The sequence below is a fragment of the Silurus meridionalis genome, chromosome 15 (assembly GCF_014805685.1).
Source record: "Silurus meridionalis isolate SWU-2019-XX chromosome 15, ASM1480568v1, whole genome shotgun sequence".
Lineage (NCBI taxonomy): Eukaryota > Metazoa > Chordata > Actinopteri > Siluriformes > Siluridae > Silurus > Silurus meridionalis.
In genome coordinates this window covers 6,868,458-6,891,857 of record NC_060898.1, presented here as the reverse complement: position 1 = coordinate 6,891,857, position 23,400 = coordinate 6,868,458, and the positions used below count along the sequence as shown (strand labels likewise).

Below are 23,400 nucleotides of genomic sequence, written 5' to 3'. Positions count from 1 at the left end.
CTTGCATTCTGACAAATCCCGCCCACTTGCATTGTGATTGGCCACTGAGCTCAAGCGGGGGAAAAATAGCCTGATGTATGGGAATGGGTTGCGGCGTGACAGTTAAGTCACGTGGTACTACAGCCAGCGTTGTTAGTGTTATAAAATATGCTATAATACAATTAAATATAATTTTATTGTATTTTAAGAGTATTAAAAAATATCTATGTGGGTATTTATGTAGGAATGTATTTTTGAGTGGGACTCCGGAAATGGTATCGATAATGTGACGTAACCCAAGAGCACGCTTCTGATTGGTCAGTTGGTCGGGGGGCGAAGATGGCGGACTCGGAGATTTGTATCAGGTAAATGAAAGGCAACAAACCTAAGTCTTTTTCAAACCGTTATGTTCCAGACTTTGCTTGCGCCGCGTCTTTAATTATGAATTTCATTAATAATGTTCGGTCGAGTCATGAAAATGTCATCTTCCTCTCGGAGCTGTGCTTGGAAAATGAGACACCACAATGTGGAGGGAACGTGGTGGCTAAATTCCAAATGACGACATGGGATATCTAGGGGACTACATAGGGTGCAAGAGTAAATTATTTTGCATGCTATGTAGCTCACGAGTGTAGGCGGTAATGTGCTAATTTGGATTGAGCCGGGGAAAGCGAGGCTAACAATGAAACTGTTTGATAGGTTGCTAATCACTGAATTTAAACCATATATCGATTATAGGAACAACTGAAATGAAGTGTAAATATTTTACTAATTAATTTGCTAATTGCTAGCGTGGTTTGTCACCTATTCTGTAAACTGGGTTTCATCCTGAGTTTGAATCCTTTAAATTTATGTAACTAAACGCTTTGTATTAAAAACAAACAAACAAAAAAAGAATAAACTAAAATTAAACACTATTCTAAAAAAAAAAAAAAAATTCTAAAAATAAGTGTTCTAAAAAAAGAAAAACTAAAAATAGCATTTTGTATGCTAAATCTAAAAAAAATAAACTAAACACTTTATTCTAGAACTTAAAAAACATTTAACTAACTAAAAAACTAAAATGGAACGCTGTTTTCTAAAACAAAAAAACTAAATCTGCTACTTTGTTTTCTAAAGCAAAAAAAAAAAAATAAAACTTTGTATTCCAAAACTAAAAGTTTGTGTTCTAAAATAAAAAAAAAATGTAAACTAACATTTTGTATGCTAAAGCTAAAAAACTAAAACGGAACACTATTTTCTAAAAATAAAAAAACCAAATCTACTACTTTGTTTATTAAAGCAAAACCTAAACATTTTGTATTCTTAAGAAATATAAACTAACAACTTCTCAGTACAAAGGGACTGTACTGACACAGACTCACACACAATTGAACAAACTCATAACTTTTTGCACAAATTGCTGCCAAACATTGTGTTTACATGCACAATATTTATTATTATTATATGTACAAATCATTTGCACTAACACTGATCTTTAGTACTGCTCAGTGTTGCAGTGTTTGTGTTTCTCATCTGCTTGTCTTGTGCTGTTCGGCACACGTTGCTAACATGCACTTAAAAAAAGCGTTGTAGTGAGTTTGGTGTAGTTGTTTTGGTTATTTTTTGTTTATTTGTTTCCTTATGTATGTAAATGTAGACATTTATTGAGAACTTTTAGTGTTGCAGTAGTGACTGCGTAGATTTATTGACTGCGTAATGAATGTGCATCACTTTCCTTAACTACCAATATTAATGCTTCATCATTGATCATTTTAGAAGCAGTCGGGAGTTATGGACCATCTTGCTGGGAAGATCCGCTCTCAGGGAACCGGTTAGTAAATATCAATTCGTTATTCATTTTTCCAGCTAATTTTCCTTCTCCACTCCACCCTGAATGTCTTTTATATATCAATATTTATAATCATTATGTAATTATTACATTGGTATTTGGCCATTTCAACTCTTGTTAAAGATCTCCTACTTTACTCATAATGCCTCAATTTTGTCACATGTACATGACAACACTGTGGAATTCTGTTCTGCACATATCCCAGCTTGTTAGGAAGTTTGGTTCTGAGCACAGGGTCAGCCATGGTATCGTGCTGCTGGAGCAGAGAGAGTTAAAGGCCGTGCTCATTGGCCCAACCTTCCAATCAGTAACTAGGAGCTTTAACCATTGAGCTGATACTGCTCTTCGAGTGTCTATAATATGCCTGTTGATAGTGTCATTGGGAATAAATTTTTACCTAAAGAGCAGTGTTTTAGTCCTTTAGTCAGTCCATGTATTTTACGTCTTCATATATAAGCTACACAAATAGTTCAGCTGTTACGACCATGCCGCAGTCAACACCAACAAGTGGAGGAAGAGAACTCTTTGCTGTAACTCTGTAGTTTATTCTGGATTTAGCATTTGCTTCTCCTCTGCTTCTTTGTTGGATTATTGAGTGAGAAAATGGTTATAATTATTATCATCTGTCAATTAATAGAAAAAATACAGCACCGGAATTGAGATTTTCCAGTGCAAACCTATTATGTCTGGCGTTTTCCTTTAACCAATGAACTGATCAGAGTGTGTTAGAACAGAACAATGCATAACTGTTTCTTTCTTTCTTCTCCTTTTTCTATAAAAGACCCAGATCCAAGCGGAGTTAGAACGATGTGGTGAGCGCTTGTTGCAGGGCCTGGCGTACTACAAAACAGCCAGGTAAAGCTCAAAATTTTATATATATATATATATATAAAAAAAAAAAATAAATAATAAAAAAAAATATATATATATATAAATATAAAAATTTGTAATAACATTTTTATATATATATATATATATATATATATATATATATATATATATAATATATTTTTTAATTATTATTTATTTAAAAAAAAAAAAACTGTTTGATTTCCAGATAATTTTAATTTAATTTTATTTTGAGTCTGGTTCCTCTCAAGGTTTCTTCCTTAAACCTTCTCAGGGAGTTTTTCCTTGACTGGGAATTATTTATCAGTAGTTTATTGTGAAAGAGAGAGTCCCTGGTGGTCTAGTGGTTAGGATGCGGCGCTCTCATCTCTGTGGCCCGGGTTTGATCCCCAGTCAGGGAACCAACCCCAGCCACTCTTAGTGCCGGTCCCAACCCGGATAAATGGGGAGGGTTGCTTTAGGAAGGGCATCCAGCGTAAAACATGTGCCAAATCAAACATGCGGATGATCCGCTGTGGCGACCCCTAATGGGAGAAGCCAAAAGGAAGTAGTTTGTTGTGAAAGAAAATTAAACCACTTTGGGACATGCCATTTTTGGAAAATAATCTTGGGTTGGTGCTTGTTTGTGTGCAGCTCTTCATCAGCAGACAAATTAAAAGCAGATAAAGATGTTCCTCAGTCTCTAAAAGAATTCGGAGTCCGCATCAGCAAACTTCTGGTAAACATATATTTGACACAAATTTTCGCACTTTGAACTAATTTTGTTTCTGCTCTAGAAGTCTTTGTATCTAGATGCATTATCATGATCTATGATGCATTAACTAAAGTGTGTGTGTGCATTCCAGGGTCTGGATGAACAGCAAAGTGTACAGATTCTGCAGTGCTACCTGCAGGAAGACTACAGAGGAACTCGAAACTCACTGAAAAGCGTGATAGAAGATGAGAGACAGAGCCAGGCTTTACTGCTCAAGGTCACACACAACTGTTTATCTGTCAAATTGTCCACTATGTCTAATTGCATTTGTCTGATGTGCCCATGCATCTGTCTTTTTTTTTTTTTTTTTTTTTTTTTCCCCTGTATGTTTTTCTTTTTTCCAGTCTGTGTTTCTGTTTTAATGTCAATAGGTCTTTCTGTCACATTTTTTTTCTGCCTTTTGTAGAGGCCGAACACCATGGTGTTTTTGAGCATCGGTCGGCTTAATTTCCTCCGCACTGTTGGCTCTAGTCAGCGATTCTGCATGTTGAATCGAAAAGGCAGAGATCGTCTGCGCGAAAGAGAGCCCTGATTGGTTATTCAGCTTAACGAATGAGCACAGGAGGAAAAATGGAGCACGCTTATTGTCAATCTTGTTCTTGCTTTTACAACTTAGCAGACATGACTAAAAAAAAGCTACACAAATCCGTTAGTAATGATCGCGTCAGGCGTAAACGCTGCTTGCTTTATTTGTCCACAATTCCAGCCCTTCCGATTTTCCCTGTTCGGATGCTGAATACAGACTACTGCCACCTGCTGGTATGGGACAGGTTACGTTCTCGCGCAAGCACACGAGAGAACATCTTAAAAAAAAACAACCTAAAAATATGCCTAATTTTCAGCACCATTAGCTGATGCCTATTCATTAAAAAATCTCAAAAATCTGCCTTATTAATAGGTTGATCTCTAGATCTTTGGCCCCTCCATCTATTTGACTTGCCATGCAGTTATGTAAATTTCCCATCTGTATTTATTCGTCCATTTTCCTGTCCATTCTTTTTTTTTTTCCTCTCCCATGCATAGCTGTTTGTAGACTTTATTCTTATGTGTACTTAAACTTAGTTTTATTATTATGACCATAAACGTGTGTAGTTAAGAAGTTATCATGTTTTGTCTCATAATCTCTTGTTTTTTAAATAATTTTGCATATGTATGTGTGTTCTTCAGATAGCAGATTACTACTATGAAGAGAGGGTCTGCCTCTTGCGTTGTGTCCTCCTCCTCCTCACCTACTTCCAGGATGAGCGCCATCCCTATAGGGTAAAGAGCTGAGCACCATAATCTCCCCGGTTTCTTTGTCTCAAGTCATGCAGACTAACAGTAGGGCTGGCCACAGTTGCGTAGGGTTTAAAAAATGCAGATGTCTTTAAGATCATGGTCTCTATAGGGTGCTCTATGAGTCAACTCTAAGATTATAAGCCTACAACAGAGGTTCTTCAAAGAAGTGACTGAGGGGGTGCGTGAATAAAAATGGTACTATCATTATACTGCACTCTTATATAACATTCAAACAGTGCATGAAAAATGTATACTTGTGCCCCCTCGTGTGTATATACAGCAAAATGGTGGAGGCATAAAATGCTATAAATCTTTGACCTCCAAACCAAATGATCCCACCCTTAAAGCAAAAGTGTCCTTTGTGATGCACCTTATGGCCACATGCCATTTATCGACGATAAGCGATAGCGATGCAGCCGAGGTTAAAACGGCATCTCGCCTTCCACATCAATTTGCATAAAGACCATCAATAGAGCGTAAATATGATAAGAACTGTATTTCATTCTGCATTACATAAATTGGCGATAAAGAAAATCCCATTATATACCTTATAGGTGCGTTCTATGCAAGTCGTTTATTTAAAACGAATAATTTAAAATTAAATTGCACTTTTTAAAAATACTTCAAAAAGGATGTTTGCAGAACAAGTTAAAATATTTCATGGGTAGACCACTGTTTAAAAAAAAAATAAATGGAAAGTGAGAACCTCTCACCCTGATTAAAAATAAATAAATAAATAATTCATACATATATATATATATATATATATATATATATATATATATATATATATATATATATATATATATATATATATATATATATATATAATATTATACATATACACACGAGGTGGACAGGATTAGAAATGAGTTTATTAGTGGAACAGCGCATATAGGATGTTTTTGAGACAAGGTGAGGGAGGTGAGATTGGGATGGTTTGGACATGTGGAGAGGAGGGACACGGGGTATATCGGTAGGAGAATGCTGAGGATGGAGCTGCCAAGAAGGAGAAAGAAGATGATTAATTATTGTGTCTTGTTTTACTACTACTTTCGACAGGTTTTTTTCCAACACGTTAAATGAGCTGACAGAAGGCTTTTTAAAAACTATATGCAGTGTCTTATCGTGATTTGCTGTTTGGTTTATCTATGCTTGTTTAGGCAGAGTATGCAACCTGTGTGAACAAGCTGGAGAAAGATCTCGTGCCAAACTACCTACAGCAGTTTGAAGCTCTTTTCAATGCCGAAGCGCCAACATGGGAAACCCATGGGAACCTGATGGTAAGTCTCTCTCTCTCTCTCTCTCTCTCTCTCTCTCTGCAGAAGTATATGCATATAGTGTATTTATTCATTGGTCTTTTGCAAACACTCCAGAATGTTTATACAGATATTGAATTTGTCATAGTAATCACTGAACAGAAATACCACACTTGAATTAAGCTATAATTGAGCTTTTATGACCTCATTGTTTCACTTCACTATAGAATATTTTATTTACTGTAGCTGGTGGATATACACATTGTTTGTGCTTCAGTTGGCCAAATGTCTGTAGAATGTTTGTTATAACAAAAGAAATGAAGGTAGCTGATTAAAAAATGCTTAATTGGGGAGACATATAACCTATAAATTTGTGTATAATTCTGTGTGTACTTCTTTGTCCTACTTGTTTGGGTTTCCCTCTTGTTCAGAACTCAAATATGCCAGAGGCAGATATTTAATAAAAGTGATCACACCCCCCATGGTGAACACTACCCATTTTCTGTACACAAGACGAGTAAAACTAACTGTGCTGGCAAAAACAAAAAAATAGCACACTTTTGTAGAGTTTTCAGAATGCTTATGGTGTTCCTCAAGGCTCTATGTTCGGTTCATTTAAAGTTGTTTTTTTTGTATCACATATGTACATAACTCTTTATTTCAAATTTTTTTTGTAGACGGAGAGACAGGTGTCTCGGTGGTTCTCTCAGTGCCTGAGGGAGCAGGCTTTGCTGTTGGAGGTTCTATTCCTATACTATGCCTACTTTGAGATGCCCCATAGTGACCTTTTGACCTTTACTCGCCTCTTTAAGGAGCAGGGTTTTGGACAGCGACAAACAAACCGGCATCTTGTGGACAAGAGCATGGACACACTAGTGGACCGAATAGGGTTTGACACAGTTTAATTACTAGCAATTGAAGGAATTATGTCAAACTAACAAGTTACTGCATTGTTACTACCAAATAATGATGAACACATTATCTAAAAGACATAGAAATTAGTTTTGATACAAGTGGAAAAAAAATCTTTCAAATTGATTTTGAATCATCACTTATACTGTATTAGTGGTGTAACGGTGCACGTATTCATACTGAAAATCTTCGGTACAGTTCTTTCGGTTCGATACACGTGTACCGAACGCAATCCTTCTCACGTGCGGAACATAGTTAAAATCTGATTTTCCACGGAACGTATCTAGTGGCGGGCTGCATGTTTGTTTAGTCTCTGCATCGCACTTTGAGCGCATTCTTTTATTATTATTATTAAACTTGAAAACATTCACAAAAATGCCAGGGGTGTTAAAAAAAAAAAAGAAACTAGCATTAGTAATCCTGACAATTCCGCATATCGAGGAAGAGAATAACTGAAGGATGGAGGGAATGAATAATATTTCATTACATTATATTACATTAATATTAAATGTAAAATGCACACACAAATGGTGTCTAACAAATGTCAAATATTGAATAAAATTATTCCATTAATTTAATTTTATAATAAATGTAATTTGTGCCAATTGATTACTCAATTTAATCAATATGAAAAATGTTTATTGCATTGATTTGATTTATTCTCTTTAATTTTTATGAATTTAATTCTTTTTAAATATCATAAAATATTCATTTAATATTATTTAACCAAGCAAGCATTTTTTTATTGTTATAAAAATGTATATTGTTTACAAATGTTAATAATAATAATAATAAACTGCGATAATAAAAAAAAGACAAGCAATTTTATGTTTTGCATTTCTTCCCCCTGTTTGCAAATTGTACCGAACTGTCACTTAAAAACCCAAGTTCGTACCGAGCCGTGAATTTTGTGTCCCGTTACACCCCTATTTTTAACATTATCTAAAAATAGCAAAAGTTGCAAAATGATGAATCAGAAGTCTGATTGCGTACTCACTTTAATTTGACTTTGCATGTGTAGATATTTCAGCTGTCTGATTCTTGTTGAGGGGATGGATATCGACTTCCTGCATAAATGTGCTCTGGAAGACCGAACGGAACAGCACCAACTCTGCAACACACACATCAACAAGGTAATGTTAAACAACAACACTGCAGAGAATCCCTGTACATTTACAGCTGTGCATTACTGTGTTTACACCTGGAGGTCTTAAAGTTTTCTGTATTAGCTGTGTAACACGTTGCTATAAATGTGACCCAGATTTAACTTTATAATAAGTTGTCCGATTTGGAAGATGAGGTATTAGTGGCTTAAAATAAAAACCACACGTTATTTGTATATGTGCTTGAGATCATGAGAAAATTTATATTGCGTCACACTATAATTTATCAGAAAGATGATTTTATTTTTTTCCAGAATAGCATGACTGTGCTAATTTAAGTCAAGTCAAGAAGAAGCTTTTATTGTCATTTCAACCATATATAGCTGACTCAGTACACAGTGAAATGAAACAACGTTCCTCCTGAACCCTGGTGCTACATACAACAACAATCACAGAAAACACAGGGCTAAGGAATAGTAAGTCCTCGCCACATAAAGTGCATCGTTTGCAACCTGGTGCAAACAGTGCAAAGACAACACAAGACAGTGTAAGACAAATACACAAAATACAAAATAGCACCGCCAGTAAACCTGTTGTAAGTTTGTCACAGTTTCCTTCTATATGAATTTCTATAGTAACTAATTTTTAGGTAAGACTGATAATAGATGAATATAAACATGCTGTTCTTAAATGAAGAAAAAGTTTGGTGTTAATTTTTCTTCAGACGATTTTAACATGGAAGGAGTCTCCAGTGTCAACACTTTGTGTTTATCATTTTTTACCATGGGAAGAATAGAATAATTTGTTTAACCATAAAAGAAAATATCTAAATGCCTGTCGTGGTGTTATTCCTTTTGTATTAGGCTACAACAGCTACATAGCTAACAAGATTTTTCTATAGTTATGCCTCTATAAAGACATTTTAATCAACATGCCAACTGACCAACCACAGACATTTTCTTATAGTCTATGAACAAACATGAGCAGCACATGATGTTACCTCAGTACCTTATTAAAGTTATATCGACCTTCAAACTCTCTTTCTACAGGAGATGGATCAGATGTTGCTGACATTCGGCGATATCTCTCACCACGGCCCGGTTTTGCTGGCCTGGGTCCTCCTACGACACACATTGCAACCAGTTGAAGCCGGACCGATCATCAAACGACTCGGCCACATCACGTTGCAGCTGGGGGTGTTTCAGTACCTCACGGACATGTTGCAGGTTCTCGGCAGCACGGGGAATAACGTAGGAATCACACATGCACAAACCTTTATGTAGAAGTCAGAGTAGCAACCATCATATGACAGAATAGTGCCATTACTATACGTCGCTTAATATAATATTGATACACTATATTGCCAAAAGTATGCGGACACCTGGTCATAAGTTTTGTATGTGCTTTTTGAGTTCCATGTTTAGTCCCAATTTGCTCTCATCATTTCCTTCACTCTGCTTGGAAGGTGTTCCACTAGATTTTGGAGTGTGCTTATGGACATTTGTGTTCATCAGCCACAAGGGTGTTCGTAAATTCAGGTACTGATGTAGGATGAGGAGGCCTGGGGTACAGTCAGTATTCAAGTTTAAGTTTATATTATTTCTATATCTCTATAATGGACATTGTCTCAGAAATTAAGTATTAAAGTGAAGGATGTGTATTTTTCCCTGATGAGCAAGCCTAAGGCGACTGTGACAAGGAAAAACTCCCTAGATGAATGAGGAAGAAACTTTAAAAGGAACCAGACTCAAAAGTGGAACCCATCCTCATTTGGGTGATATCAAGAATGTGATTTAAAATCTTTAAAACAATATTAAACAAAATTTCATCCCAAAAGTGTTCAGTAAGGATGAGATCAGAGCTCTATAGCAGGCCACTCAAGATCTTTCTCTCCAAACCATGCAAACCATATCTTTATGGAGCTCACTTTGTGCATTGCCATGCTGGATCAGGTTTGGTTTTTCCAAGTTTTCCAATGTATTATAACGCATCCAAAGACATCCTAGCTTTGTGGTAACAGTTTGGACAAGAAACATATGGCAAGAAAGGCCAGGTGTCCCAATACTTTTGTCCATATAGTGTATATTTAATGTTCAGAATACAAATAACTAGCTATATTCTCCTTCTTTCCTACTTTAAAATGTTTTTTTTTTTTTTAATATATAATGTTCTTTATGTAATTTTTATTTACTTTTTTTGTCTTCTAGTGCACTGCAAGTACTGCACGCATGTGCATCTACGGTCTCCTCTCATTTGTGGTCACTTCGTTCGAAGAGGATACACTGGGCAGTCAACAGGTACAGATTACATTCAGTTTACTTTATCCATTGAGTGCTTTCTTAGAAAAGGTTTTGTTGTATTTGTGTGTGAAATTAAAATTAATGAAGCGTTTATACTTTAAGCCTCTTCTTATTTTAAACTGCCATTGTGGTTCGCTTTAGCATAAATAAACACAATTAGTTGCTGATGTAACATGCTATTGAAATATACCACATGCAGTGACACAGCAAAATTGCAAACATTGTGTGGTCAAAATTGTTTTGTTTTTCAGAATGTTTGGTGACTAGACTAACAAGTGCTACATAGCATAATGTAATAGAGGTTGTTGGATAGTGGAATTTACTGATAGGTGGTACTGATGGGTATTTGCCGATGACTAATTAATTAACCGCTAGTTTTTAAAATAATACTGGATAAATAAAAAACTAAGCATTACACTGTATAAAAAAATACTGAACTTTGCTAAAAAATAAATAAATAAAATAAAAATAAACAATTGACATTTCAATGCTCTGGCCATTGTGAAGATGTTTAAAGATTGCCATTTTGAGCATGACTTTTTGGAGACACAGAAGATGCTGCAGAATAAAAAGTGGAGGAACGGAGAGAAAACAGGGAGGGTCGAGGATTCAGACCAAAGAAAACAACAGAAAATATGCAAATGGAATCATTTCACTAAAACATAAAGAAAACACCATACAGTGCGTTTAACTTTTTTAAAAGTCATTTGAAAAAGATTTGTATAATTTTATTTATATAAAATGCAAATGATATGGTTATAAAATGCACTAAATGGGTTTAGTTTTCACCGATATTCTTGTATGCAATTTCAGCAATAGAAATTGAAATTTTTGTTTATTTGAAGACCCGTCTTATTTTCTCTTGTATATTTAGCATTACTTTTTAATAAAGAAAAAAGTATTTCCTATCCAAATACTCAATTAATCTATGGACTAATCGGTAGAACATGCGATTGCCAAAATAATCGATAATAATAATCGTTTTACTCATTGAAACCTTTTTGATTGTCTGTTCTTGATCAATTTCTCCCCCTATATATTTTTTTTCCAGCACCTGATTAATGTTGCCTGTGAGGTTCTCGCGGCCCCGAGTCTAGCCGAGCTCTTCTGGGAGTCTGTAAGTGTCCCAAACACACAATTAATTATCACAAATAAAATGTCTCTTGCTTTTTCTGAACTTTTCCTGTTCATCCTTGTGAATGATCGGTAGAAACCCAATGTGGGTTTGGAGATGATCTTGGACTCAGCCGTGGGTGTTTTTCCTCATAAGATTGGACCATTACTGCAGATCCTTACTGCATTGCTGGCTGATAAATCTACTGCTAAGAGGGTATACACATACACACACACACATGCACACATTCTGGTGATATTGCACACTGAATTAGGTCATTACAGACACTCTCTTAGCGTTGTAGATACTCAATATTGTTACTTTGTTACTTAAACAGGTGACTAATGTTACACCCTCTTACTCAGGTGTACATGTTCCTGGATAAAATGTCCTTCTACACTGAGGTGTACAAGCACAAACCCAGCGATGTGTTGTCCAGAGAGGATGAGACACTGTGGAGGAGACAGACGCCTAAACTTCTCTATCCTCTGGGTCAGTGAGTGTGCTGCAGTGTGCGAAAGTACATGCTCGGTTTGTTTTCAGATTCGGCTCCATAACGCTTCCGTTTCTAAAGACGCTATTTGTAATATTGTGGCTACTGCTGCTACAATGCTACTGAGGACAATAGCAACATCAAAACCAAGAACAGCAATGTCAATAGAAACAAGAACAATATCGAAAATTATTAACATGAAAAACAATAATAGCTATATCAATATTAGCAAGAACAACAAACAATAATGTTCTTAATTTAAAATGGTTAGGAAGAAGAAAAAAAAGGTTGCTATGCAATGGATATTCCGTGTTTATTTGAAGCAGCTGTATACATTTTTCCTGCCCAGAAATTGGCTCTTTACATGCTTTCCTCATTATGCTTCTCTTACAGGTGCAGGCCAAACCAACTTGAGGATGCCACAGGGGTGTTATGGGCAAGTTTCCCCGAGCGAGCATGGCTACCTGGTGCGCTGGGATTATTCTTATTCTTCATGGACCCTCTTCACCTGTGAGATTGAGATGCTGCTGCATGTTGTCTCTACTGCTGGTAAATATACACACACTGATTTGATGTCAGACAATATTGATCACACTCATTATGTCGCTCTGTATATGTATGTATAGGGCTGTCAATCGATTTAAAATATTTATTTAAAATATTGATTAAAAGTGAAACCATACTTAACATAGAACTTGAAGACTAGACATGTCATAGAGGGTTTTTTTTCTTAAAGAACTTGTTCATGGAAAAAAAAAATACATGTTCATAAAAAGAACGCAAAATCTTTCAGGGTTTTTTATTATTATTATTATTATTATTATTTTAACACATGCATGTCTGCCTGCTGCACAGAGAGGGCTACATTATATATTTGTATATATATACAATATACAATTATACTTGTATAAGTAATAAATTTCAGTGCTATTTTAAATTGTGTTTTTTGGTTTTATCCGGTATTCCTTTTTAAATCAGTTGGTTAATTGATTTTTTCCCCACTAAACTTTCTCAATGATGACCTGTAGACGTGTTGGCGCACTGTGAGCGAGTGAAGCCGATTTTGGACGTGGTGCATAAGATCATTAGCACTGACTGGACCGTGTCTGACTGCTTGCTGCCCCTGACTTCACGCATCTACATGCTGCTACAGAGGTAAGGGAAACTCGAATTCTTTTTCTTCATAATCTCCATATAACTTACAAACTTTTGAATGGGGAAAAATTTCTATATGAATTATCTATTGCTCCTTAGGCTGACGTCTGTAATAAACCCACCAGTGGACGTAATCGCTTCCTGTGTCAACTGCCTCATTGTGCTCGCCGCACGGCAACCTGGGAAGGTATATGGGGCCTGCAAGCCATTCTGAAATAGCAATATTAATGTTAATATCACAGCAAGATGTTCTGTAATGTTGATGTGTTTCTGTAGGTTTGGTCCAGTCTGCAGCACACTGGCTTCCTGCCCTTTGCATCCACCCCTCTAATAAACATGGCACAGACCATCAGGTAAACACCAGCTCCATACTTATATTAAAACTGAAAGCTCACACACAAATCCAGTGGTATGAAATATAATTATGACATGGTTCTGGAGATATTTACATCGTATTATTTGATAATTTAGGTTAATTTTATGGCTGGATGAATTGCTGACTCACTGAAGGATCCCATTTAGGAAATAAAAAAATGTGAATCTTTTTCAAAAATGTGCACCAGTAGTCCACCAATGTTTTATCATCTTATTCTAGATGATGTTTGTTTGCTTTGTTTTGAAATAACAGGAAGTTACTGATTATTTAGTGATTACCCATAATCTATGCTTGTCCTGACGGTCCTTTCTGTCGTTTTCTCTTTTTTTTTTTTTTTGGTGTAACAGTGCTGAAGGCATGAAGGCAGGTAACTACGGTAACCTGCTGGTGCTGATCGAGCAGCCGCGAGGAGAGTATGCAGTAACCATTGCTTTTTTGAGACTGGCGACCACACTCATCAAGGTCAGTGACTTGCCGTGCATTTGGTACCTGGGCCTGCAGTGGGGACGTACCCGATTTAATCCACCTCTTAATACCAACACTATCACGTCGCAATTATAGAAACCATCAATATTATTCAAAAACGCAATATAACAACGTGTGATATTACAGAGAGAGGCATTTCACATATGGAGGGTGAATACTATTTTATTAAAGCAAGAAATCCAGTTAAGACTCCAAACCTCTACACTACCCCACAACTGTGCCACCTACATCATCTGAAGCAGTTCAAAATCAATATTTGTCTAACACGACAAAAACATAAAGGATTTAAATAAAATCCAACCTACTCACCAGAAATGCAGACTCCTAATTTGCACCGCTCCTCAGAGGCTGTAAGCCAGTGGTACTGCTCGTTTTTCTGGTCTGAAAGTGGAGAAAAACCCTTACCCGGGCTGAGACAAGCTAGCTAGCTTTTAGGTTGGCCAACCTCCTCACAATGTCTAGCTTTTCTTGAAAATTTATTTTTTAAGTATGTCCGAGACCAAATTAATTTCTCTTCCTCCGTAGGCATAAAAAAGTCTAACTCAGATGTATTAATTTGTGCAGCATGCTACAGACGTGTTTTGGCAGTCGAACTTGGCTGTAACAGTTTCCCTCTGACCAACCAATCAGAGGACAGAAAAATGCTGACTCTATTCTGGGCCAGCTAGCTGCGAGGCGAATATGAAATCTGATTGGTTAAAGAAACAGACTAATTTCTAATAAAGAATAGGATTAAAAGGACAGCAGTACTGACTTTGAAGGCCCTGGGAAGATTAGATTGACATGGCAGTACATAGAGGCTGAAAAAATTCTAACATCCACATACACCTTCTGGAAGCAGTGCAGCCAAGAGAAATGCTGCGAAATGAAGAGAATAAACTGTTGGCAAAATATTAATACAATTTCATGGAACAAATATTAGAATTTAGGTTGTAAATGTAGGTCAGTGCTTCAATCTCCAGGAAGATGCAGCTCGCAGCTCTACCTCTGCCATGTTAATCTATTTTCTCTGTGACTCTCAGGACTAGCCTTGGTCTCCACAGTGTTGCGTCGTATTCACGTAGAAGCCGTTTAGTGATTACACTCAGACCTATGAGCTTTGTTCTTTTTATCTGTGTGTGTGTGTGTGTGTGTGTGTGTGTGTGTGTGTGTGTGTGTGTGTGTGTGTGTGTGTGTGTAGGGTCAGGTGGGCAGTACTCAGAGCAAAGGGCTCATTCCTTGCGTGCTTCTGGTCCTGAAGGAGATGCTGCCTACGTATCACAAGTGGCGCTATAACACACATGGTGTCCGGGAGAAGATTGGTATGATGTGTATACACACACACACACCACCCTTGTTCTAATTTCACTAACGGCTTATGTATTCATGAGTAGTGAGCAGTAGATGTAGGTGTGATTCATGTATCTGGCTGGCGTTATTAGATTCATTTTCATGAACAGTCAAAAACACTGTTATTAGCTATTCGACTGAAAAGAAATGGTGTTAGACGAAGATTCTGTGAAGAGTGTAATTGTCAGAGGAATTGGTAACACAGGACACCTTTTAAACATTTGTTTGCAGGTCATTTATTAATTAATGAATCATTTTAATGACCTTTGTCACACTCTCTGAATTCACTCTCAGTGTATGCTGCTCTTGAAGCTAGACCTAGAGTATTAGAAGTATATAAATACAATCCTAATATCGAATATATCATGTTTTTTGACTCCTGTTTAAAAAATTCTAAATTTCTATTTCTGTCATTTTCAGGTTGTTTGATTCTGGAGTTGGTCCATGCAATCCTTAATCTAAGTCCTGATGGGGAGTCACAGGGCAGGTATGGCAACCCATGACGATAGTTACCATTGCTAGTTTTACACATTTTTACAGTGTTTACAGTGTCATTGATCCCTGCAGTGCTCCCAGCCTGCAGTCTCTGTGCATCTACAGTCTGGCGAACACTGAAGCAGGCCAGGCCGTGGTGAACATCATGGGTGTTGGAGTGGACACTATAAACACAGTGCTAGCAGCTCAGCCCAACAGGTCTGTGTGTGTGTGTGTGTGTGTGTGTGTGTGTGTGTGTGTGTGTGTGTGTGTGTGTGTGTGTGTGTACACGCATACACTTCCGTGCATTTGCTTGTGAGAGCAGATCTATGATTAGGAATATTTATTTTTCCAGAGATCAGCCTACTATGGCTAGATAATATGATCATTTAATTGTTACATTAAAATTTTAAGTTTGTCTACCTTTATTACATGGTATGCAGGTCATGTCCTCTTTGTATTACATAAAAAAGGGTTTAGAAGAAGTTTTCTTTTTATATTAGAGATCTATCTAGCTAGCTAGCTAGCTAGTGTGTGTCCGCCATGTGTATGTATGTAATATATATGATTTTATAGTCAATGTGCAGCTTGTAGAGCAGTACAGATTTACTATTCTCTGAAAATAACTCAACATATAGTCTTTAGTCTAAATTTAAAATGGTTTTAAAAATGTAAACTGTTCATTTTTACATAATAATAATAAACTGCTTTAATAGTGAATAAATAAAAAAAGACATTTTTAATGTTTTGCATTTCTTCTCTCTAATTGTACTTAAATGGTCACGAACCGTGGTGCGTATCAACCCAGGAATTGTGTGTACTTTATACCCCCCCAAAAAAAAATACACACACAAAGTAAAATTTTTATTGAAGCAGTTTATTATTATTATTATTATTATTATTATTATTATTATTTTTATTATTAGTATTTATGACTACAACAGTTTACATTTTTGAAACTATTTTATATCAAATGTTTGGTTAAATAATGTATAAATTATATTTTATAATAAAGAATAAATCAAATTGCAATACACTTATTATATTGATTAAATTGAGTAATAAAAAAAAATTACAATTTTACATTTGTTAGCCCTAATTTGGGTAACAGGTTTGTGTCTGTGTGTGTTTTACGTTCCGGAGAAAACTTTACCTGTGTTTAAATATGTTAAAAAAGGAACAAAAAAAGGACTTGACGCATCCCTTGTATTTAAAAAAAAACTATGGAACTCTGTTTAATTGTTTCTCTTTTTCTGTGTCTCAGCAGTGGGAGTTGTGAAGGTCCTGGTCAGGTGTTGATTCAGACAGTGAAGTTGGCTTTCTCTGTCACCAACAATGTCATCCGTCTCAAACCACCTTCAGATACCATTTCTCCTTTGGAACAGGCACTCACACAGCATAGTGAGCGTGTGCGCACACACACACACACACATTGTAGAAGATTATAGATCTGTTAACTTTGAACTTGCTGCTAAAATGTTTGAATTTCAATTTAATTCATGTCTTTGCATCCCTAAATCTGTTTTTGTATATTATTCTATTCCAGGTGGCCACGGCAACAACCTAATCGCAGTTTTGGCCAAGTACATTTACCACAAACACGATCCTGCTCTCCCGAGACTAGCTGTGCAGCTTCTAAAGAGACTTGCCTCGGTAAAATGCCAGACCGTTAAGAGTGACGCATTCAATTTATGAAGTTACTAGTTGGTTAAGCAACATGGTGCAGTATTCACTGCCTATATTATTATTATTATTATTATTATTATTACTGTGGATATTTTGGATTGTGAGTCTTAAAATCCATTTATTTGTTCATTATTATTCTTCGTTGTTTTTTTCTTCTTTTTTTTCTTTCAGAAGTATTTTAGTATTTTGAATGTTCTGTTTTAGTATGTAATGTCATATTCGACTGTTTCTTTGTGTGTTTGTAGGTGGCACCCATGTCAGTGTATGCTTGTCTAGGCAGTGATGCAGCAGCCATCAGGGACGCATTCCTTCGCCACATGCAGAGCAAAACGGTGGACTTGCGTGTCAAAGTCACCATCTTGGAGTTTCTCACTGTTGCCGTGGAGACCCAGCCAGGTCTTATTGAACTCTTCCTCAATCTAGAAGCCAAAGAGGGCAGCGAAGGGACAAAGGTCAGATGTCTGCTAAGTACCATTTGTATTATTCGGTGTATGTTTATTACCATCAGTCAGTACCAGTGGTGGCTGAAGTACTTATTAACTATTATTAACTATTAAAACACTGATCTATTAAAATATTTCATGACCCCAAAACCTTTTTTTCAATAAATATAAAAATAAATAAATAAAAATAAACAGATGGCAAATAAGGCCACTGGTGTTGTGGCAAGTTAGAGTCAGGAGTTTCTTCCCTCATATATTCCTGAAAAATGCTTGCTGATGAACTGATAAATATGTGAATATGTGATAAAAGCACTGATATATCTATATGTGCATTTGACGAGAGAACAACTGTATAGAAGTCAAAATGACCTCGTATCTGACAAGCTACAAAAATCACTTGTTGAACTGAGTCGACATTTATTACAGCTCAAAAATACTATTAAACATTAAGTATTAAACATAAACAGCCTTAAATCTCAGTACTCTCTGAAATCAGAATTATAGCTCATTTTTACTTTCAATATTGCATTGCTATTTTGCATATTTTGTTTTAAATTGAATTTTGCTACCTCTGTGTTTCTATAGTTTTCATGATTTAAAAAAAAAAAAAAAAGATAACTGTGTCTGTGGAAAAGCAGTGCATGTGTACAGGTAGTCGTCGACTTACGACCATGATTGGGACCGACAGACCGGTCGTAACATGATTTGGTCTTAAGTAGAGTAGGCTATATGTACAGTACTGTGAAATGATGCCGGAAGCTGGTACGCACTGCCGTACGCCACGGCTAGCGATTGTCGTCGTAAAGTCAATGACCACCTGTACTGGGTATCTGAATAATTGTCTGTCCTTCAGGAGTTCTCTCTGGGTGAATGGAGCTGTCTGTCTGTGGTTCTGGAGCTGCTGGACACAGATGTGCAGAGCCAGGCGTGGTGTCCTCCGCTGCTGCAGCGAGCGGCGCTCGCCTTCCTACATGCTCTGTGGCAGGACCGCAGAGAGAGTGCGCTGTCTGTACTACGCAGCAGGTATACACATTTAGTTATTCAGTACAAAAAGTAAAAAAAAAATTCCTCTTCAAACTTTTATAAAGATTTCTATCATTTTTCTTTTGTCCGTTAGGAAAAAATTCTGGGACAATCTGACGGCACCACTTTTTGGGACCCTTCTTCCACCGTCAGAGACCACAGAGGTAAAAATTTGTGTATATTAATATATGTATGTGTATATTAATATTTGAATCTTAACACAATTGCCCTGAATAGTATTTCTTGTATATTTGGTTTATTTTTTTTACTGGTGGCCCTTAGTAGTATATGAAGGATGGCCAGGAGGCTTGGGATTGTTTTAAGTGCCACAAAATCATAACGCACCATTATTAAAATGATTAAATGTAGTCCCCAACTTACGATGGGGATGAGTCACAATGACCCCATTGTAACTTGAAAATATCGAGACATGGCCTATCCTACCCAGGAATATTAAAAAAAAAAAGGTACTCAGTTTGGGGAAGTATACTGTAAATTGGTAGTGATAAAACAGTACATAATTTAGCAATACAAAGCATTATAGCATAATGTATAAACTTTACAGTATATATAGAGCTGGTTTCAGTAATAAAAAGGAGAGAGACAGAAGCTAAAATTTGGCTTTAAACCACCAAAAACACAAAAGAAATTACACACTCTAATACTCACCCTTTGGATGCGCACATCCTGGCATCGTCCCAATGTATCATATGAAAATTAGAATGTTGAGCAAACATATATAAAATAAAATATATAAATATTTGTAAGATTTTTTTCGTATCCCTTAAATCGAACCACCGTAAATCTACCTGTATTTTTATTATTGACATACGGACCGTTAAAAAAATATAGCATATAATATTTACAAAACTTTTGAAAAGAAATCAAATATTCATGTACACATTTGACCTTTTAGGATTATGTTTCACAAAATCTGTCTGGACTGAGAGTTAAACAGCTGCTAGCTGCGAAAATTTCAAGTCCACCTGCTCTAAATGCAGTTTTTCTTCTCATAGTTTACCTTCATACCATTATTTTAAGACCGATGCTTTTACTTTGACATTTGAAATATAGTTTTAATCTTACTGCTTTTTTTCCCCTTTTAGCCATGTGTTTTGGAGTCTTGTGCCTTTGTAATGAAGATCATAGGCCTGGAGATCTACTATGTTGCCAGGTTAGATTATGATCGCCACTGTTACACAATTAATGCTTGGAAGAAAAAAAAAACAATTATTAGGCATAATTGCATTGTTTTTCCCACACATTAGTTTAATTTGATGACTATTTCATTTTCTCACACCTGCACACACACCTGATCAGCCTGTAATAATTAATTATATAATTATGAATTATATGTACATAAGTATGTTATTTAGGTATATCATTGTTCATGTATATTAAAGCTACAAATAGTCTCTAATGGTTTTATGAGGTGCTCAATATTATGGGTGTGTTGTAGCGGTCAACTGGAGGACTCCTTGAAAGAATCCCTGCAGCGCCTCAGCTCCCAGCGCCGCTATGAATTTTGGTCCCAGTATGTCAAGGAGCTGGTGTGTGTGGCCTGTGAGGATGAGGAAGGAGGAGTGAGGTCATTACCTGAGACTCAGATGCTCATCTCAGCATGGAGGACCCTACTCATTCTCTCCACTAGTCAAGTGGGTGAACTACACTCATATGATGGTGCATAATTACCAAACATGAGAGCACAGGCCACCTGGGAATACTGTACACTTCACATCAGTCACATTTGTAAACAATACTCACTAACACTGCAAAAACCTTCCGTTTCTATAGCATACTTGCATTTTTGCCTTATATAGTTTTCCATTAGTCAAAAGTAACATTGTAAATCACAGTACAGTTCTACACTACTGTGCGCTAACATGTTCATGATTCTGTGGTACATCATGCTGCAAAATGATTCCAGTATATTACACCATAAACCACCTTCTGTAATCTAATGTGTGTGTTTGTATGTGTACAGTGTGATGTGATGCACCTTAAGGAAGACTCTGTTAGGCTGAAGCTTTTCACAGATGTCCTGGAAGGGACCAAAGCAACAGTAAGCCACTTTTGCACAGTCACACTAGCAGGCGCTGGTTTTTTTTATTTATTTAATTATTATTATTATTTTTATTTTTATTTATTGAATTTTCCTCATGCTGAATTGTATTTTGCAGTAGAGGTCAATTGATTAATTGGTAAATTTATTGGCACCGATATTTGATAGCTTGAACAAGAGCAAACAAAATCCATACCGATAGTTTTTCCGGGTTGCGTCTGTTGCTGGAGGGGCTGAGAATTCTTCTTCTTCTTCTTCTTTTTCTTCTTAAGCAAGAGAGCGGCATGTAGAGGCCAATCACTGAAGCCACATGTTTTTTAAAGTGTTTTTCTTTTTTTTCTTTTGGATGTAACTTTTTGTTTATTTGGAGACTTGTTTTAGTTTTAATTAACGTCTTTTTTTTACAATATTTACTAATAATTAATATATTCATATTTAAAACATTTAGGACATTTTTATGATTCAGTACTCTTTGTTTGTTTTTTATTTTTGCATTTAAGTTCAGCACTATTTTACATGGAGTTTCATATTTTCACATTTCACAAAATTGTATTTTTTTTTTATCCACTAACCATTTACGGTTGGTTGGTTATCAGAAAGTGCGATCCAATTTAGCTATCGGTATCCGTACAATCCATTATCGATCGACCTCTATTTTTTAGGCATCTATATTTAACAGGGTACTTGCACTCTTATGGTACCTCACACTCGTATGTGCCTGCCCTGTGTCACAGTTGCTGATGCCCCAGTCTGTAGCATGTCTGCGTTTGGGCTCCATGATGGCCACCTTGCTGCTCATCATTCTAAAACAATGGAAAAGGTCTGTAGTTTGCAAATTGTAGATTGGCTGAGGATAAGATTACATATTATATTCAAGGTTTTAGTAAAAAAAAAAAAAAAATGTTTTACTCAACCTACTGCCTCCATTTCTTTCTCTCAGTGTGTTGGTATCAGCGCCGGCTCTCCTCCCTCCTCTCTCTTTAATGTTAGAGAGTGTACTTCAGGCTGACCAGCAGATGATGGAGAGAACCAAAGCCAAGCTCTTCTCAGCTCTCATATTAGCTTTGCACATTCAGGGCCTTAATGGTGAGATTGGTAGAAGTCATAAATTAAGGTTGATAATCACGTGTATGTATTGCTGCAGTTACTGTTAGTAAGTGCACGTTTTTATAGTGTGTCGATTATTTCTTTGCTCAGGTGGCGAGATTACCCAGCTGCCTCAGCTGTTGCTGTGCGTATGTGAGACTGTCCAGGACGAGGCGATGGCTTTGATCGACAGCACACGCCACATGATCCAAAAAGGTGACCCACAGGAGGACAGCATGGAGACAGATGCACCACGCAGTGTCCAGAAAGACCAGCGAGACTCTGTGAGTGTGTGACTGCCTATTTGGAGTGTGTGTGTGTGTGTGTGTGTGTGTGTGTGTGTGTGTGTGTGTGTGTGTGTGTGTGTGTGTGTGTGTGTGTGTGTGTGTGTGTGTGTGTGTGTGTGTGTATTGGTATGTATCTTTGTGTACAAGTCTTTTCGCATGTCTGTGGTTGCCTCTCTGTGTATGTGTTCTACCACTTTGCCACTCTGTGGTGCTGCTATTCTGTTTGTGTATGTGGCGCTGCCTAAATTTGTATGTGACTCTGCCTTTCTGTCTGTGTATGTGGCGCTACCTCTGTGTTATGTGGTGCTACCTCTCTCGGTGTTTGGTGCTGCCTCTCTGTCTGTAAATGTGCAACTACCTTTCTGTGTATGTGGCGCTGCCTCTCGGCCTGTGTAGGTGGCGCCGCTTCTTTGCTAAGTGTGTTGGATTCTGAATTCGTAAATAAACCCCAAATGTCCTCTTTCTTTTTGTCTTCTGCTGTGTAAGGTGTGTGTGTTAGCGCTGCACCTGTCTAAAGAGTTGTGTAGGGCAGATGAGGATGGCGAGCAGTGGCTGCAGGTGATGAGGAAGCTGCCCGTCCTGCCCTCAGTTCTCAGTGCCCTTGAGCTTAGCCTGCGCTCTAAGCACAACCTCTTCTTCACCGAGGCAGCGCTCCACTTGCTGCTTACACTAGCCAGAACTTCACAGGTACCCCTGCACACATCACAACTCGGAGTATGAAGTTTTTTAGTTCCATATACTAAATGTTTCATCTACTGTTGATGGTTATGCTAAGAGGATCATGTCGCACTAGTAATGTGGCAGCTACATTTCCAAAGTAGAATGAAATTAAAAAAAAAAACCAAAATAAAGCAGCTGCAATTGTTTGTGATTGCGTTCCGGTTGCGTAGGGGGCAGCAGCAGTAGCAGGTGCCGGTGTGATCCAAAGCATCTGTCTCCCTCTTCTCAATGTGTACGAAGGCCCAGCGAATGGAGCCACACAGGTACCCATTTCATTTCCTGTTTTCTCATTAGTAACTTAAATGCTATATCAGTACAATTATCAAGCAAACTTATTCACTATTTAGGTTTCCAAATATTTCTGCTGTATATCTGCTTATCGATTACTTGAAATTAATTAA

The 23,400-nt window shown here is 36.9% G+C and overlaps 1 protein-coding gene across 2 annotated transcripts in view; it reads left to right on the top strand.

Moving 5' to 3' along the window:
• Positions 1-190: 190 nt before the first annotated feature.
• Positions 191-23,400, top strand: part of nup188 (nucleoporin 188) — a 29,124-nt gene continuing 5,914 nt past the window's right edge. Inside the window, exons 1-35 of one of the 2 annotated variants that reach the window (XM_046868193.1) lie at positions 191-344; positions 1,738-1,792; positions 2,592-2,665; positions 3,293-3,377; positions 3,505-3,630; positions 4,581-4,673; positions 5,855-5,974; positions 6,628-6,839; positions 7,884-7,995; positions 9,015-9,215; positions 10,173-10,262; positions 11,317-11,382; positions 11,476-11,595; positions 11,745-11,871; positions 12,266-12,421; positions 12,901-13,027; positions 13,127-13,214; positions 13,304-13,380; positions 13,751-13,865; positions 15,070-15,190; positions 15,639-15,705; positions 15,786-15,911; positions 16,960-17,093; positions 17,239-17,345; positions 17,624-17,830; positions 18,675-18,844; positions 18,939-19,008; positions 19,951-20,018; positions 20,304-20,499; positions 20,829-20,906; positions 21,641-21,726; positions 21,847-21,992; positions 22,104-22,276; positions 22,766-22,966; positions 23,170-23,262. In XM_046868193.1, the coding sequence (XP_046724149.1) occupies positions 319-344; positions 1,738-1,792; positions 2,592-2,665; positions 3,293-3,377; positions 3,505-3,630; positions 4,581-4,673; positions 5,855-5,974; positions 6,628-6,839; positions 7,884-7,995; positions 9,015-9,215; positions 10,173-10,262; positions 11,317-11,382; positions 11,476-11,595; positions 11,745-11,871; positions 12,266-12,421; positions 12,901-13,027; positions 13,127-13,214; positions 13,304-13,380; positions 13,751-13,865; positions 15,070-15,190; positions 15,639-15,705; positions 15,786-15,911; positions 16,960-17,093; positions 17,239-17,345; positions 17,624-17,830; positions 18,675-18,844; positions 18,939-19,008; positions 19,951-20,018; positions 20,304-20,499; positions 20,829-20,906; positions 21,641-21,726; positions 21,847-21,992; positions 22,104-22,276; positions 22,766-22,966; positions 23,170-23,262 (4,113 nt within the window). In that variant the 5' untranslated portion in view covers positions 191-318. Of the gene's footprint in view, positions 345-1,737; positions 1,793-2,591; positions 2,666-3,292; positions 3,378-3,504; positions 3,631-4,580; positions 4,674-5,854; positions 5,975-6,627; positions 6,840-7,883; positions 7,996-9,014; positions 9,216-10,172; positions 10,263-11,316; positions 11,383-11,475; positions 11,596-11,744; positions 11,872-12,265; positions 12,422-12,900; positions 13,028-13,126; positions 13,215-13,303; positions 13,381-13,750; positions 13,866-15,069; positions 15,191-15,638; positions 15,706-15,785; positions 15,912-16,956; positions 17,094-17,238; positions 17,346-17,623; positions 17,831-18,674; positions 18,845-18,938; positions 19,009-19,950; positions 20,019-20,303; positions 20,500-20,828; positions 20,907-21,640; positions 21,727-21,846; positions 21,993-22,103; positions 22,277-22,765; positions 22,967-23,169; positions 23,263-23,400 lie in introns of both variants that reach the window. The other variant, XM_046868192.1, reaches the window with a different exon arrangement.